Source organism: Vigna unguiculata, chromosome 3 (genome assembly GCF_004118075.2).
Source record: "Vigna unguiculata cultivar IT97K-499-35 chromosome 3, ASM411807v1, whole genome shotgun sequence".
NCBI lineage: Eukaryota > Viridiplantae > Streptophyta > Magnoliopsida > Fabales > Fabaceae > Vigna > Vigna unguiculata.
Genome location: NC_040281.1, coordinates 47,397,325 through 47,412,396, shown reverse-complemented (window position 1 = coordinate 47,412,396; position 15,072 = coordinate 47,397,325). Strand labels below are relative to the sequence as shown.

Genomic DNA, 15,072 nt, shown 5'->3' with positions numbered 1-15,072 from the left:
CTTAAATAGCTCTATGAACACCAAACACCTCTAAGTCCACAAGATGCTCTATTTACACATAGAAACATCACAAGAACGATCAAAACATACAATTATGATCACTGATCAGTAGAGACTCATACTGATGAATAAAAAAGCACATGCAAGCAATCACATGTAACAAAAAACAAAAATAGGCACAAAAGACAACAGAAACTCAACTTACGCGAACGGATAAATTGATTGGTCTAACTTGAAGAGCTCGCCGAGAGGATCAATCCTACGGGTCTCGGCTCTTCAATCAAATGACCATAAAGATAAAATTCTTAGAGAGAAGTCAGAGAGCTCTAGAGAAATGGTCTCTAGAGAGATAATGTATTTTAAAACAATGAAACTCTTTTATAACAATCCTATATATGCTAAAATCTTTTAATATTAAAATAATCGAGTCTCATTATTTTTAAACCACTATCACTCTTAAATACAATTTTATAGGATTTTACAGTTAACTTAATATGCAAAAATAAATTTATATTTATTAAAAACAAAGTGAAATGAATGAAAAAAAAAATGAAAAAATAACTGTTGATGGAGAGAAGAATAAAAAAGGGAGAGAAGATAAACGATTTTATATAAAACATCTAAAAGTAACGATTAATTTTTAAAAATTTAATAAATACTTATATTGTTTAAAATTGGAATTATGAAATGTGAACACATCAGAGAGAATCTTTTTATATATAGTTATAGATGAATGGATGGTCTATATGATTATTCTATTTTATTTTTAATTGATGTAAGACTTTCAACCTTCCTCAATATAATTAGAAGGGATTCTAAGTTACAATATTCAAATGTAGAACTTTTAGAAATATTTTTTAATAATTGACTAAAAATGTCCTTGACAAAAAATAGTATTTAAAAACAAATTTTGTGATTATAAAAACAAAAATCAATTAAACCTATTATTACTTTTGCCACAAGATTTTGTGTCCAAACATATGTTTTAGAAAATTTCAAATAATAATCCCAAATATCACTAAAGAAATTCAAATATATAAAATGTGTACTAAAAAATTTAATAATTTTACAATTTTAAAAGTTAAATATAAGAAATTATTTAAAAAATTAAACCAAAGTTTAGTCATAATTTTATAAAAGAAAAATATATATATATATTTTTTAAATTTTAGAAAGGTAAAAAAAAAAAAAAATTTACAAGGCTGTAAAAACAAAATCCGTTCATTTTGAATATTAAAATCCCAATTGATTCTTCAGAAAAATGTAAAATATTAGACAGAAAATGATGGAATTTGTGCCAGGTGTATTCGTGCAATATATAACCAGTTCTCACGTTTAGGCAGCTCCTATTGTTTCTGTTGCCCCTTCAAGCTAAAACAGAAAGAAGAGAAAGAGTCAAGCGGCGAGCAATGGCGACATCGCTTGTAAGATCGGGTTTTCTTCGAACGGCCCTACGTGGAGGCGCTCGTGGCTCCCAGGCTCCCAAGCGAAACTTTTCTTCGGCTGGTCATCACGATGATGCTTGTAAGTACCTTATCATCTCTCTCTTCTCTAACCCTATTTATTTTAGGGTTTAAAAAATTAGATCTGCTGCAATAGGTTTGTTTCGCGGGAGCGTGTCGTGCATTAGGTCAATTTTCGTGCGGAAAGGGTTTGCGTATTGATGAGATTGGCCCAGCTCCATTTTATTTGACATTAAAAGAATTATGCGATCCGTTATTTTTTTTCTAACTTTTAATGTGAACTGTTTGCGGTCGATTTCTTTCTTTGCTGAAATCGATTCGTAATTTCTATTTATTCTCCGCTGAAATGGATTTGTGCATTGATTTCGACTCTAAGTTTGAATATTTTTGCGCTTATGTTCGAAATGATAATAAATAAATAAATAAATCGACGTTTCAATTATCTCGATTTCAGACGTTAGTTTCGAATCCGATAGCGTGGTTGCGTTTAAATTGCTGGATGTAGACTCATTGGGTTTGTATTTATAGATAGCAACATTTTTCAGTTTAAATGAGCAAAGTATATTAGGATTTTTGTGTCTTACTTCATCACTGTAATATTGACCTTTCTGTTATGAATTTCATGTATCTTTTATTTCAGGTTGAGATTGATAGATTTTCTCTACCTCCCCTATATTGCACTTTGCATGTTTTATTTCAAAGATTTGTTTTATATTTTTTAATTATTTCTCTTATTTTTTTCTCAGACGAGACGGCCAAATGGGAGAAGATTACATATCTAGGCATTGTCAGTTGCTCTGCTTTGGCCATTTATAATCTATCAAAGGGCCACCCACACACAGAAGAACCTCCTGTGAGCTTTTGTTTCTACACATCTGCAGTTCTTTATGATTGTTGTTCTGTATTTTGTGTTTGTCTATCTTTTCCCCATCTCCAGTGCATGTTCAAGTACATTTTGTATTATTAAAACAAAAGTTTAACTTTTTACTGTTCTGCGCAGGCTTACCCATATTTACATATCCGCAATAAGGAATTCCCATGGGGTATGTCTTTAATTTTATGTCTTCGTATCTGTGATGTGTAGCTTTCTTTAGAAGTAGTAATTATTTCTCAAATATTTGAATAGTTTTGAATTTTCCCTCCGTTCCTTTAGTGATGGAAAATCTTGTTGGCTATAGACTTTTTTTTGTTAATAATAGTGTAGGAACTGTTTACATGACCATTTTTCATTTTTGTTTAGTGAATGGAAGCCATCTTTTGTTGATTAGTATACTAGATTTAGTTTCTACTGGATGGTTAGGGAGGGTGGGTTGTGGCTGTTTTGGGTTTATTATTCACATGTTAATATTTGTGGGCTCTTTCAGTCACAGTTTTTATGCATATATTGGTTCCAATTATCAGAATTTCTAGTAGGACATGTAATGCCGTTTTTAAGTTGGAGATCTGGTGTAAATGAGTTTATTTTTACTGCTTTCGGTTTTTACATGTTTGTTTGCATGGCACCTACGAAGGCACATGGCCTCCAATCTAAGGGTCACACTGTGGCTCATAGTTTTCTTTTATTTTTGCAACTTTGGCAATGATTTAATGTAAAGAAATTTTCAATATAGATACCAGAAGTTATTTTAAGGGTACTGAAGTTGCTCTTACACCCAACCAGTATTTCTCAGTGACTCATTATTTTTCGTTGGTTGTTTGTATAAATTTCTAACTTTATTATCACAGTATGACGGTACAGGTGGTTGTTTATTCTTATAGTTCTGTTTGAACATGTTTATCTACAAACACTTGTAGAAAATAATAGGTTTAGTTACCCACCCTTTTGGTTAAATATTTTGAAACGAATCAAGGATTTTTCATCAAAATTAACGTTATTAATAATGATGATTTGCTTTATTGATGTAATTAACATAATCATAAAACCAATTTTGATACAAAAATCATTGATTCGTTTCAATAAATTTAAAATGAAGACCAAATTGTATTAACTTTTTAAAAATTGGGACCAAATTGAAACTTAAAAAAATTGGAGGACTAATTTGACACTCTTAGATAAAAACAAGTACCAAAAGAGTAATTAGACCAAAATAATAAGAAAAAAAATTGAAATACCTTTTTCTTAGAAGATATACTTTCTTTAATGGTTTAAATAATTTTTTGGAGAAGCTTAAATCATTTAGTTTTCCAAAAAGTTGATTATAACGAATAGATAAACTAATTTTAGCTTATAAAATAGTTTATGTAATTTTTTCTTTTCATTTTTAGTAATTATGGGGAAACTTGTCTAGATATATGAATTATATACAAGATTAGAGGTTACTGTTTGCTTCTACATTAGTAGCAGATTTCTTGTGTATTTGCATCCCTCGTCTGCTGTTAGTAATCCAATGCTACTGTGTCTGCCTGTGTCTTCAAAATATCGTTGGACTAAGATTTCATGTTGCATGACATGTTTCTTTTATGATATGCAGGTCCCGATGGGCTATTCGAAACTAAGAACCACCACTAAGAGAGTATTAGTGGTTTAATGAAGGTGTTTGTGGCACCGGGGGCATTTCTTTCGTCGATGTTCAAGAAATAGTGATTGACTATTGCGGTTTTCGAAATGTGATCTACAACTTGCACTTGACAACATTTGTTTGCCATGTTTTTATTTTGTGTTGTTTTTTATGGTTGAAACAAAATAAAATTGCCAAACAAAATTATGCTTTTCATATCGATTCTTGGTTCAATAAATTTTGAAAGAAATCGATCGTCAGGCCGCAGGTTTATATTATGTTATCTCCTTAACTGTTTTCTGGTCGCTGTTAGCTTTTGTTTTGATTTTTAAAGATACGCTATCCATGTTTGCGAATAGAAAAAGTTCCAAATTATAAAAATGTTAATTGCTGTAGGTATTTTACAAGAATTTTTAACCGCTGGATGTGGGAGTAGTAAATGTTTATGGTTCCATCATTATTGAATTTGACTAATTAGGCAGTTTCCTTTAAGATAATATGGATTTGAAGTGGGTAAGTGATGGTGTAGTTGTATTAATTTAGAATGTGTTTCAGTTTTATTTTTTTGAGCGTAGGGAACAATGTTGGATTATTTTACCAAAGAATTTTACGGGAGGGTTTTCCTCTTTTAGTCTGCTATCCACCAAATTTGATGCCTTGCTGATAAAGGTTATAAAGTGAATGTGACTCATATGAGTGGTTTAATATGGGTGGAATTGAAATTGAGTTAATTTAATTTGATTTATTATTTTTGGTGAATTAGAATTTTTTTAACTTATCTTTATCTGTTCGCGTTAAGTAAATCGATTCATTTAAAAGTATTTTATCTTTTTAATTTATTTTATATATTTATTGTATATAATAAATATAATTTATTTATTTTATAACATGATGATCAAAGTATTATTCATGTTATTAAATGATGGTAACCAAAAGTTAAAAAGTGTTAATTAATGACAAATATGAATATTAAATATTTAAATTATTCAAATAAAATATTATTGAGTATGATTTTGATTTTTTAAAATTTAAATTGTTAAATTATGTTATAAAAGATAATAAATAGTTATAATGAAAAAATTATGAAAATAGTAAAAGAATAATAAAGAATGGTTGGTGGTAGTGCCGTTTATGATAGATAAGATCTGTTGAAAATAATAGAATATAATATATTATGTATAAATTTTTTTAAAAATATGATAATTTATTGTTTGAATCTAAAATAAAGTTAAATTTATTAAATATTGTTAATATAAAATTTATAAATTATTATCATTATAAAAATTTATATATTATCATTATATGTATCTTATTTCTATTCTTTTATAAACTTAAATGTGAAAATAATTGCATTAATAGTGTTCATAGAATTGTGTTAGGAGATTGTAAAGTGTTAACATTGAATTTCGTGTGGATGAATATATTTACTTTTGAAAAAAATAAAAAAATAAAAAATGTTTCTTTAGATAGCGGTAAATAAGAATCGATGCAATAAAATCTTTTTTAAAGATTTTTAAACTTTAAATTTAGAAGAAAAAGAGGTGAAAAAAAAAAAGAAAGAAAGCCCAATTTGTTTTTAATTATCACACCCTTCTTCATGAACTCAATAACCCAACATATTTTAGTTTTCACTCTTTGTTTTTCTACCCTTTGCTCCTAATAGATAGGAAATAATGATATGATTCTAATAATTAGAAGTCATATATCTTCTAACGAGTATTTGTAAATGGGTTAGAGGACTCCTCAAGTGCTCTATTATTAATTTAATTTAATTCTTTGTCGATCAAAAATAAAAATCAATATTACTGATGATGATTGATAGTATGTTCTGATTTGCTGTGATTTGATCAGTGTAATGTGATGCTATCATGAGCAATTCCTTTATTACATTGTTCATTACAATTAAGACTACAATTACATTGGTATTGCAATATGTGGATACAAATACACAATTTGTCATGTGAAAAAGAATCCAAGGAAAAAAGAAAATGTTCTCTATATTTCCTCTTTCTTGTTTGGTAGTTAAAAAGAGTGAGATTAACACGAAAGAAGAGGTATTGAAAAGTTTAGAAGGTATGTCATTGTCATTATTTTCTTTTGATTGATGCATTCCTAATCTTTATTATATATTTTTTTAATATTGTACGAGTTTTTGTTTTACATCTAATCTCATTCTTTTGGTTTAGGGATATTATTTTATATTATTCATTCATATCTTAATCTAAAAATCATAAAAAATACCTTTTTTCATTTCTTTTCGTGTTTACTCGGTCGCTAGTGCCCGCGTGACACTAATTTTCAAATTTCTTTTTCTAGAAAATATTAAAAATATAAAGAACTAAAAATAAAAAAATAATTTACTTTATTTAATTTTATTGTCTATCCGGCTGCTTGCGTCGCATGATATTCATTTTCAAATAATTAAAAATACTAAAAACATAAAAATCTTTTCAAAATTATATAAAAATAAAAAATCAAATCAACAATTTACAAAAGGATCTTTAAAAACTAATGATCCTTGATTTTCCATTATAAATGGAAATACGTATGAACAAGATCAATTCTTGTCGGGTTCACCAACTAAAAATTAATTAATTTCTCAAAATAGTTCTTCGTAAGAACATGTGATCCTTGATTATCCATTGTAAATGGAGATATGTAGGATTAAGGTCAATCCTTGTTAGATTCACTTCCAACAAAATCAAATCATTTTTAAATAGTTTTCTGAATAGTTGTTCAGAGAACACTACGTAAAATGGAGAATGGTATGAGCTGGGATTAATCCTTGTAGGACTCAAAAAACTTTTTTTTTCTTTTGTACATTTTTCTGTTATTATTTTTGGGGAAAATAAACATTTTGATAAATCATATATTTTCGCACCTTTAATTAAATGTCCGTCTTAGGATGGACGCAGTAAGGTGTCAATACCTTCCCTCATGCGTAACAGACTCCCTAATCCAAAATATGGTTTTTTGCATACCTTGTCTTATCTTTTTTGTTTAGTTGTAGTTTTCTGGAATAAACTATGGTGACAACTCCAAACTCTGTTTTTTCAAATTTTATTTTTGGTTCGTTGTACTGTCACAATTTCGGTTGCGACAATATTGTTTATGGGAAACACAACATTCATCTGGCTTTCGAAGAAGCAACCCCTTGTAACTCTATCAACTTGCAAAGCCAGTCGAGTACGTTTTAGCATATTGGAGTGTTTGCGCCATGCAGTTTGACTTAGAAATCTTCTAAGCAAGCTAGAGATGAAGCAAGGGAAGGGGATTGTGATTCAAGTTGATAACAAATCAACCGTTGAATTAGTGAAGAGCCTGGTCAATCATGAGAGAAGCAAACATATTGATGTTCGATTTCACTTTGTCCTAGAGCAAGTAAAAGAAGGAAATGTGGAGTTAGAGCACATAGGAAGTCAAGCACAAGTTGCATATATGTTTACAAAGTCATTGCCGGCCACTCTGTTCGAAAATAGCAAGATGATGACTGGAATGAAGGACAAGAAAACTATTTAAGTTCACGGGAAGATTTTGTTGAGTAAACATAAATGTGAGTAGTTGCATTTAATAATGTTAGGAGAATTAAGTGTATTGGGAGATTGAAAAGGTTACAAGTGCTTCTAATGATGATTATGACATGTAATAGAGTTCTTTAATTATGGTTTAGATAGTAGATGTATTTAATGGATGTAATTCTTAATAAAAATGGTATATAAATAGTCCTTGTTTGTGAACCGTCTTCTCCACCAAAAGGAAGAAAAAGAAACTTTTGTACAATTGTAGATGTTTTTATCGACAATACTAAAGTAATTGTTAATTTAATTTGACTAAATCTTAAATCTTTCGTTACTGTTAGTTTAGTGTCTTCTTCTTGAAGATGGTGCAGTTGCTTTCCTAACGCAAGTGACATTTAAGCATGCAGCCGTTATGACAGTTCTATCATCGTTGTATTTGGTTAGTTGTAGAGGCGCCATCTAGTTAAGGAAAGGCCAACTGCCAATAGCTTCTCCATTGTTGCCTGCATTTGAACTCTTTCTGTTTTTCAACTCAAACATCATCACATTTCTTTTGGTGTCAATTGTCAATATCAACATGTCTCAACCCAGTCACGGAGGCAGCAAAAGACAAAATTTTAAAAGTCCATATTTGAAAAAGAGGTTAAGAAATGTAAAAGTGTTAACTTTGAAAAGGGACTTGATGTTCCCTTATGCTATGAAATCCAGTTTAAGGTGCAAACTCCTTCTCTTTAGTCTTTTCATTTTCACCAGCTGTTGTCATAAGTAGTCGTGTTTTTGCAGTGTAGATGTAGAAACCATAGTAAGCTATTCATTAATCGCTTGAGAAAGCAGAACAAATATTGGAGTCTTACCATTCATGTCATTTTCTGAATCACGAATGAATGCCTATAATTCTTCCAATGCGATGCTTATTAAACACATGATGGAGATATCTAACTAACTGTTCGATTTTCCTTTTCATAAAATGGGATTCATAGTTATTTTTGCACTATATTTGGGTAATTCATTTATTTTATTCAATGTTCTAAAAAAAGTGCTTCACAGACAGTTATAATTTTATTTTGCACTATTTCTGATCATTTTCCAGTTCAAAACTAATATCTTCACACTACAAATCATTTACAACTAACAAATTAGCCAAATGATTCTTGCCTTGCGTTATGATTCAATAACCTTTCCAAAATAACAGTACGAAAAGGTCCAGTAGTAGAAAGATGAGGAACTTTGCTCTGATGATATTCTAAAAGTGGTAATTATTGTTTCCATAAGGGTTCAGGTTACATATGAAGAATAGCGAATAATTTATACAAAGAAAGCTGTAGAAATTCTTAATCTGACTTTGAAAACAAAAAAGCTTGACATCATAATAACCAACTAAAGAAACTCAACAAAATTCGAAAAAGAAGTAGGACCAAAAGAAGCTGCATACAGTTATTCTATTAGAATTATCACTGTGCTGCAGTATCCTTAATTTGATTGCTTTCTTCATGTGATTGTGGCAAATCCACGCGAGATTCTTTATCCTCATGAGTGATTGAATGATCAGAACTTCCTTGATCATTCAAGTTAGAATTGCTGTCTCCATTGGAGTGTGCAGATTCCTCCTCCTTTTGTGACTCCACTGTTTTGTTTTGAGCACCGTCTTCATTTTCACTAGTCTTGCTCTGAACTGTGTTATCATTCTCACCCTGCCCTGCATCAGCATTGTTATTTGAAGATGCATCTTTCTCTTCCGGAATGGATGAACCCGAAGCATTGTCTTGTGCTTCACCATTATGATTCCCATTGTCATTTTCATTTTCCTTGTTTTCAGAGGCATTCTCGTTAGAATCACTGCCGTTATCTGAGTTTGAGGTTTCCTTATTGTTTTGCTCAGAAGAAGTATGAGACTGGCTAGCATCATTGCTGTTATCTGAGTTTGAGGATCCCTCTTTGTTTTGCTCAGACGGGTTAGAATCATTGCTGTTATCTGAGTTTGAGGATTCCTCGTTGTTTTTCTCAGATGAAGTGCCAGACTGGCTAGTACTGCTGTTATCCGAGTTGGAGGATCCCTCTTTGTTTTGCTCAGATGAAGAATCAGACTGGCTAGTGTCTTTGTTGTCATTAGCACTTCCATCACCGTTTGCGTTGGTTTGATCAGCATTGTCATTCTGCGCAGAATTTGTATTACTTTCTACATTTGCGGCTTCATCTTTCTTTTGTTCTGAGGAAGTATCAGAAGAAGTGAGTTGAACATCATTGCTAGCATCTTTGTTGTTATTGTCGGATGATGCAACATTTTCCTGCTTTCCTTCTTGGACAGAATCGTTGCTTGGGTTTTCATTCTGAGCAGCATTACTTGTTGTGTCCTTGTATTCACCATCGTTTGCATTGCTTTCATCTGTTTCAGCTTTCTTCCACGCTTCTTCTGAGTTAGAAGAAGAAGAATCTTCGGTTTTTAGTGTTGCATTCTGTATGTTGGAGTCCTCTACATTGGAGTTGTTGGAGTCCTCTACTTTGGAGTTGTTTTCATTTTCTGATGCTTCAGTATTATGAGATGATGTGTCAATCCCATTCTGCTGTGATGAATCTAGAGTATCTACACTATCCTTTGTGGAATCATTTTTCTCTTGTTGTTCTGATTCTGACGTGGAACTTTTCTGTGACTCATTCTCTGACTGTGTCTTATTTTCAGCATCACTTTCATTTCCTTGGCTGTTTGTTGTGACGCTAGAATCAACCCCTTCTTTAGTGTCAGCATTCTTCTGAGACTCTAGCTCGAACTCATTGTTTTCCTTTTTATCAGATTCTTCTTCTGTCTTAGAATTGTCATCCGTGTCTTGCGGTTTGTGGTCTACAGCACTAGAAGCATTATCTCCAGCATAATTTTCCTCTCTATGCTCCTCCTCATTTTTGCCCCCGTCCTGAACCTGATCTTTAGATGTAGTCTCTTCCTGAACTTTGTCTTGCTCTTCTCCCCCACTTTCTCCATGATTGTTCTCATCTGTCATTTCTTTACTATCTTGCTCATGATTTCCCTCCACATTGTCCTTCTCTTCAGTTTCATTCTGTTTCACCTCTTCATTTTCCTTATCTTTATTCTCCGTCTCTTCATTAGCTTGCTGACTTTTCTCTTCACTAGTGTCTCCAGTTTCATTGTTCTCCCCTTCGCTTTTGTTCTCTTCATTCTCCTTCATTGCATTGTCACTCTCATTGTTATCCATATTGTCATTCTCCGGCTCATTCTTTTCTTCTTTAACTTCTCCAGTTTCTTTGTCCTCCGTTTCACTTCTGTTCTCCTCATTATCCTTCAATGTACTCTCACTCTCCTTGTTTTCCATATTTTCATTCTCTCCAAAAAATTGCTCATTATGATGTTCAGCTTCCCCTTTTGTCCTAGCATTTTCAGAATTTTCTTCAGTTCCTTGGTCTATTGAATCCTGTCTGTGCTCAGAATTCTCTTCATTGTTACTTTGCTCATCATGCTTTAGGACCTCATCTTCCACACCATTAACATCATCCAGTTTGTGTACCTCTTCGTGCTTGTTTTCTTGTTGTTCATCCTCCTCCTCCTCCTTGTGCCTTGCATCTACCACTGGAGTTTTCTCCACGCCAGGATGAAGGTCCTTCCTCCCCAACTTGATAACATCACCGCCAGTCTTCGTGCTTTCAACAAAGGATGATTTCTTGTCATTAGAGTGTTTGATTTGGTAGACTAGCCAGATACAAACGCCAAGCAGAACACATAACTGTAGAGCATGCTTCACCTTGAAGCCTCCTTTGGATCTTTGACTCCTCCGGGGAGATAACCTGAACATGCTGGAAATTCCTCACCCACCAAATTTGACTTCTTTCCAATTTACCTGCCCATATGAATATCAAATTCTTTGAGGGGCTCACACAATCACAACTAGCAACTCAACTCAACATAATTAATAACCATGAACTTGGCAAAGAAAAGAAATATCCACAAATTTAAAGCTTATCTATGTATTATAAACAAAAGAATGTTTCTATCAGTTGAACTGCTGCTGATATTAAATAACACAGGGTTTAAAACGCCATCTTTAGAAGTAACAAGATTATGCATACACGTCCTAAATTCAAATCAATGGCAATAGAAGACAGGCCAAATCGCATAATATACTGGTATCCAGTAGCCAAATCTAGATCAACAAAGGAACATGTGTATGAACAGAAACAAAAACAAAATAGAATAGGTGATAATGTATGGCACACTAAAAGGCATTCACAGGTGTACCCAGATCTAGACTGGCTCTTCTCAACAAGATCATAATTGAGTTAGCAGTTCCAAGTAAATCAAAACTGAATATTCCTTGAGATATTAGCAATGGTACATGCACACATAAGAATTGCAACGCAAATACATACACACATACCTGATAAAAAGTGAGTGTTCAAGAAAGAGGAATCCTTCTGAGTAGGGTGGAACAGTGCTTACAAGAGGCAGTTGCAGACCACCGTCTTCGACAGCACTGAGAATGAATGAGAGAGATCACAAAACCTTAATTTGTATTTGGAGTTTCTCTCAGTGGGAATGCTGCTGGATCTGATCCCTTCACTGCAACAGGAACGAAAACCAGATTTAACAATAATTTTTCACTGACAAAATGGCAAATCACAATGCTAGGCTTCTCACTTATTTATAGCAACTCAACAACCTTCTTGTACACAAATTTTTTATTTTAGAATAGTGAAAACAAGTTAGCTTCCACATTTATGTTCACATTTTTTTATTACATTAACTTATATAATTTTATTTTTATGTGTAATAAAAAAATAATAAATAGAAATGTAATATAATTTAATATATATAATTTTTTAAAAGTAATATTAAAAAATATGTAACTGTTATTTTAGAGAAAAAGTTATTTAGCCTTTTTAAATAAAAAGATATTATTTAATTATTTATTTTGTATTATGAAATAAAAAGATTACTTTTTATTTAAAGATAACATGATGTAGTGTATAGTGTGATATATGTAGATTTTTACACGTTAATCGGTTTAACTGTTTTGTCACTCAAAGGTAAACTTTAAATTGTTGAGTCCTAAACGACGTTGTGTTTGGCAAAGCAATAGCACTTGGTGGATCCAAATCGGACACGTGACATTCCACAAATCCTGGCCATTGACGATGTCGGTTACACTCTTCCACCGTCCGATCCAATCGAACTTATAAAGAAAAGCGGTCTGTATCTTTTTACTTTAGAAAAAAAAAAGTAAAAATTTAATAACATTTAAATAATACAAATGAGTGGTGTCCGAATATATTCGTGAAGTTAAAATTAAAATTTACAGATATAAAATATATAGTCGATATTTTATATTTTTTATGTTTAATTATATATTTTATATAAATAGAAAACTTCATGTTAGTTACTTTGCCATATCAATAAGATAGGGTTGAAGTGGAAGTTGGTTGCTTCCTATCTTGACCACCGCAACGTAAAACCTTATTTAGTGGCAGTGCCTCAAATATCTACCAATTCAAGGTAGTTTTGACTCAGAATAATTTCTTTTTTTCAAAATACAGAAATTCATTCGAAAAAAATTAATAATTTTTTTTATGCACAACATAAAAAATTGAATATCTGATTACATTTATGAAAAAAAAAAACGATTATCAATCAACTACAGCGTTGATTTTGTTTTGTAAGATCAATGTTGAACCCTTTAAAGACCTAAACTAGGTCAGATGTAGTAGGATTTGGTGACAGAGTATTAGACAACGGTGGAGGAGAAAATTGCTATGCTAACTTTTTTCTGCCATGGATGGATCTTAATTTTCTTTCATAATTCAAACTCTGTTCCTCTTTATATAGTTCAGGATTACAGTTCACACGTTTTATACTTACATAAAATAATTTATAGTGGAAAACACACGTCCTCCACAACCAAAATTATATAGAGACTATTTTATGAGGTTAGGTATCTATTTGTGCATTGGTCCGGGTTTGCCCAAGTGGGTAAGCAGTGCTGTTAAAGAAGACAAACCTAATGTAGACTTGTGAAGCCCAATCACGTTGTTGGTCCACTTCAATAGATTAAGGTCTCATTTTCCATTTCATATTGGATTCTTAACTGATTTCTTTATATATATATATAGTTTATCATGGCATTGTCTTGTTTTAAAATTTAATTTTGAAAAGTCAACTTTGGTTAAAGCTTATAGGAGAAGGTGGTTCTTTTAACATAAAACGGACAAGTGAGACAGTAAAGAATGAAGAACTTATAAGTACTTACAATGGAATCATACGTAAATAATGACAAAATAGAATGAAATTTGAAAATAAACTATTATATATATCAAATATTGGAAATTAAATTTATGTTGGAATGCAAACATGCACCTTGAATAGAAGGTGTTCAGATTTTTCAATATATCGTCTGGTCATTAGATTTATCTGTATGATATTTATTTTGAATTGAACTTTTCAATATATAGTCTGGTCATCATATTTATCTTTATGATATTTAAAGAAATGTTGATGCAGATATCTCTATTTTAGTATTTTATTATGGGAGATTATCTTGGCAAAAACAAAATGCTAAAATGTATCAGGTGACGGAACTAGTGAGTGGTCAAATTAATAAACAAATGCAAGTTAATTATAGTAAACTAGAGTCTCACTCACTTATTACTCCACTTATTGAGATTAACAGTGATAACTGAAGTTGAGTAACATAACTACCTTAATTCAATAAAAAAAACATCTAAATTTTTACAAACAAAAAAATCTTGTTCAATAAAAAACAGATTAAATTTAAATAAAAATAAATACATTAGAAAATAAATACTTAAGGAAGAATATAACTCTAATTCTTCCTTTTCTCACACACTTCTTTCTTTCTCAAAGTATTACTGCGAAAAAAAGTTAGAAAAAAATATTTGCTTTTAATTCTTTCTGTTAGTTAACACCGTTTTTAATTTATTTTATTAGAAATAAGATAAAATAGATACTAAAAGCTAACAAAACTATTATATATTTATCTAATCAAAATTTTTGTTTAATATTGATGGACACGTACCGTAATAAATTTGTTTTCTCTACTACTTTTTTAGTATGTTCTGATGTCAATAAACAAAAACTTGGGACTTATATTTATTTAAAAATTTTATTTTATTATCATCTAAAAGTTAGTCAAAAGTTATTATTTAATTCTGTTAGATTTTTTATAAAAAAATGTATTTAGTTTTAAATTAACTATGTCAATCATACCAACTTGTAGTGGGTCTTTCAAGTGGGCCTTCGTGCGGAGTCAAGTGAATTTGGTTTAAATTGAGATAAAAAAAAAGCTTTGATTCAAATTTAAACGAATTAGTCTACATTTAAGTTGAGTAAAATCAGTCTAGACTTAAGTTGAGGTAAGTGAATATCATTCAGATAAGTTGGGATAAGTCCATAATCATTTTAGTTTGTATCGATCCACCTTCAGTTAAGTTAGACTAAACCTAGGTCTTTCCTAATTTGGTTAAGACTGGGTCAAGCTTAGTTGAATTAAGATCACATCGCACCCAACCTGATTAAGACCAAATATAGTTGGGTCCAAGTTGAGTATAATTAACTTGGGCCTAAGTAGAGCTAAG

At 31.2% G+C, this 15,072-nt stretch overlaps 2 protein-coding genes across 2 annotated transcripts; one reads left to right on the top strand and one right to left on the bottom strand.

Moving 5' to 3' along the window:
* Positions 1–1,334: 1,334 nt before the first annotated feature.
* LOC114176209 (cytochrome c oxidase subunit 6a, mitochondrial) lies at positions 1,335–4,243 on the top strand. The gene is made up of 4 exons (XM_028061166.1): positions 1,335–1,524; positions 2,210–2,316; positions 2,464–2,506; positions 3,935–4,243. Exons 1-4 carry the CDS (start codon positions 1,410–1,412, stop codon positions 3,970–3,972), a joined length of 303 nt encoding a protein of 100 aa, XP_027916967.1. The 5' UTR covers positions 1,335–1,409; the 3' UTR covers positions 3,973–4,243.
* A 4,454-nt stretch (positions 4,244–8,697) lies between these two features.
* Positions 8,698–12,124, bottom strand: LOC114177119 (uncharacterized protein DDB_G0290685-like). Its single transcript, XM_028062370.1, has 2 exons — positions 11,862–12,124; positions 8,698–11,324 (listed from the first exon to the last, which is right to left on the bottom strand). The coding sequence occupies exon 2, from the start codon at positions 11,277–11,279 to the stop codon at positions 8,931–8,933; it is 2,349 nt and encodes a 782-aa protein (XP_027918171.1). The 5' UTR covers positions 11,280–11,324; positions 11,862–12,124; the 3' UTR covers positions 8,698–8,930.
* Positions 12,125–15,072: the final 2,948 nt, after the last annotated feature.

Bases quoted from the DNA above. Each gene is read 5' to 3' on its own strand.
- LOC114176209 (XM_028061166.1), top strand. From the start codon at position 1,410: ATGGCGACATCGCTTGTAAGATCGGGTTTTCTTCGAACGGCCCTACGT. The intron at 1,525-2,209 runs GTAAGTACCTTA...TTTTTTTCTCAG, and splicing joins TGGTCATCACGATGATGCTT to ACGAGACGGCCAAATGGGAG. The intron at 2,317-2,463 runs GTGAGCTTTTGT...TGTTCTGCGCAG, and splicing joins CACACACAGAAGAACCTCCT to GCTTACCCATATTTACATAT.
- LOC114177119 (XM_028062370.1), bottom strand. From the start codon at position 11,279: ATGTTCAGGTTATCTCCCCGGAGGAGTCAAAGATCCAAAGGAGGCTTC.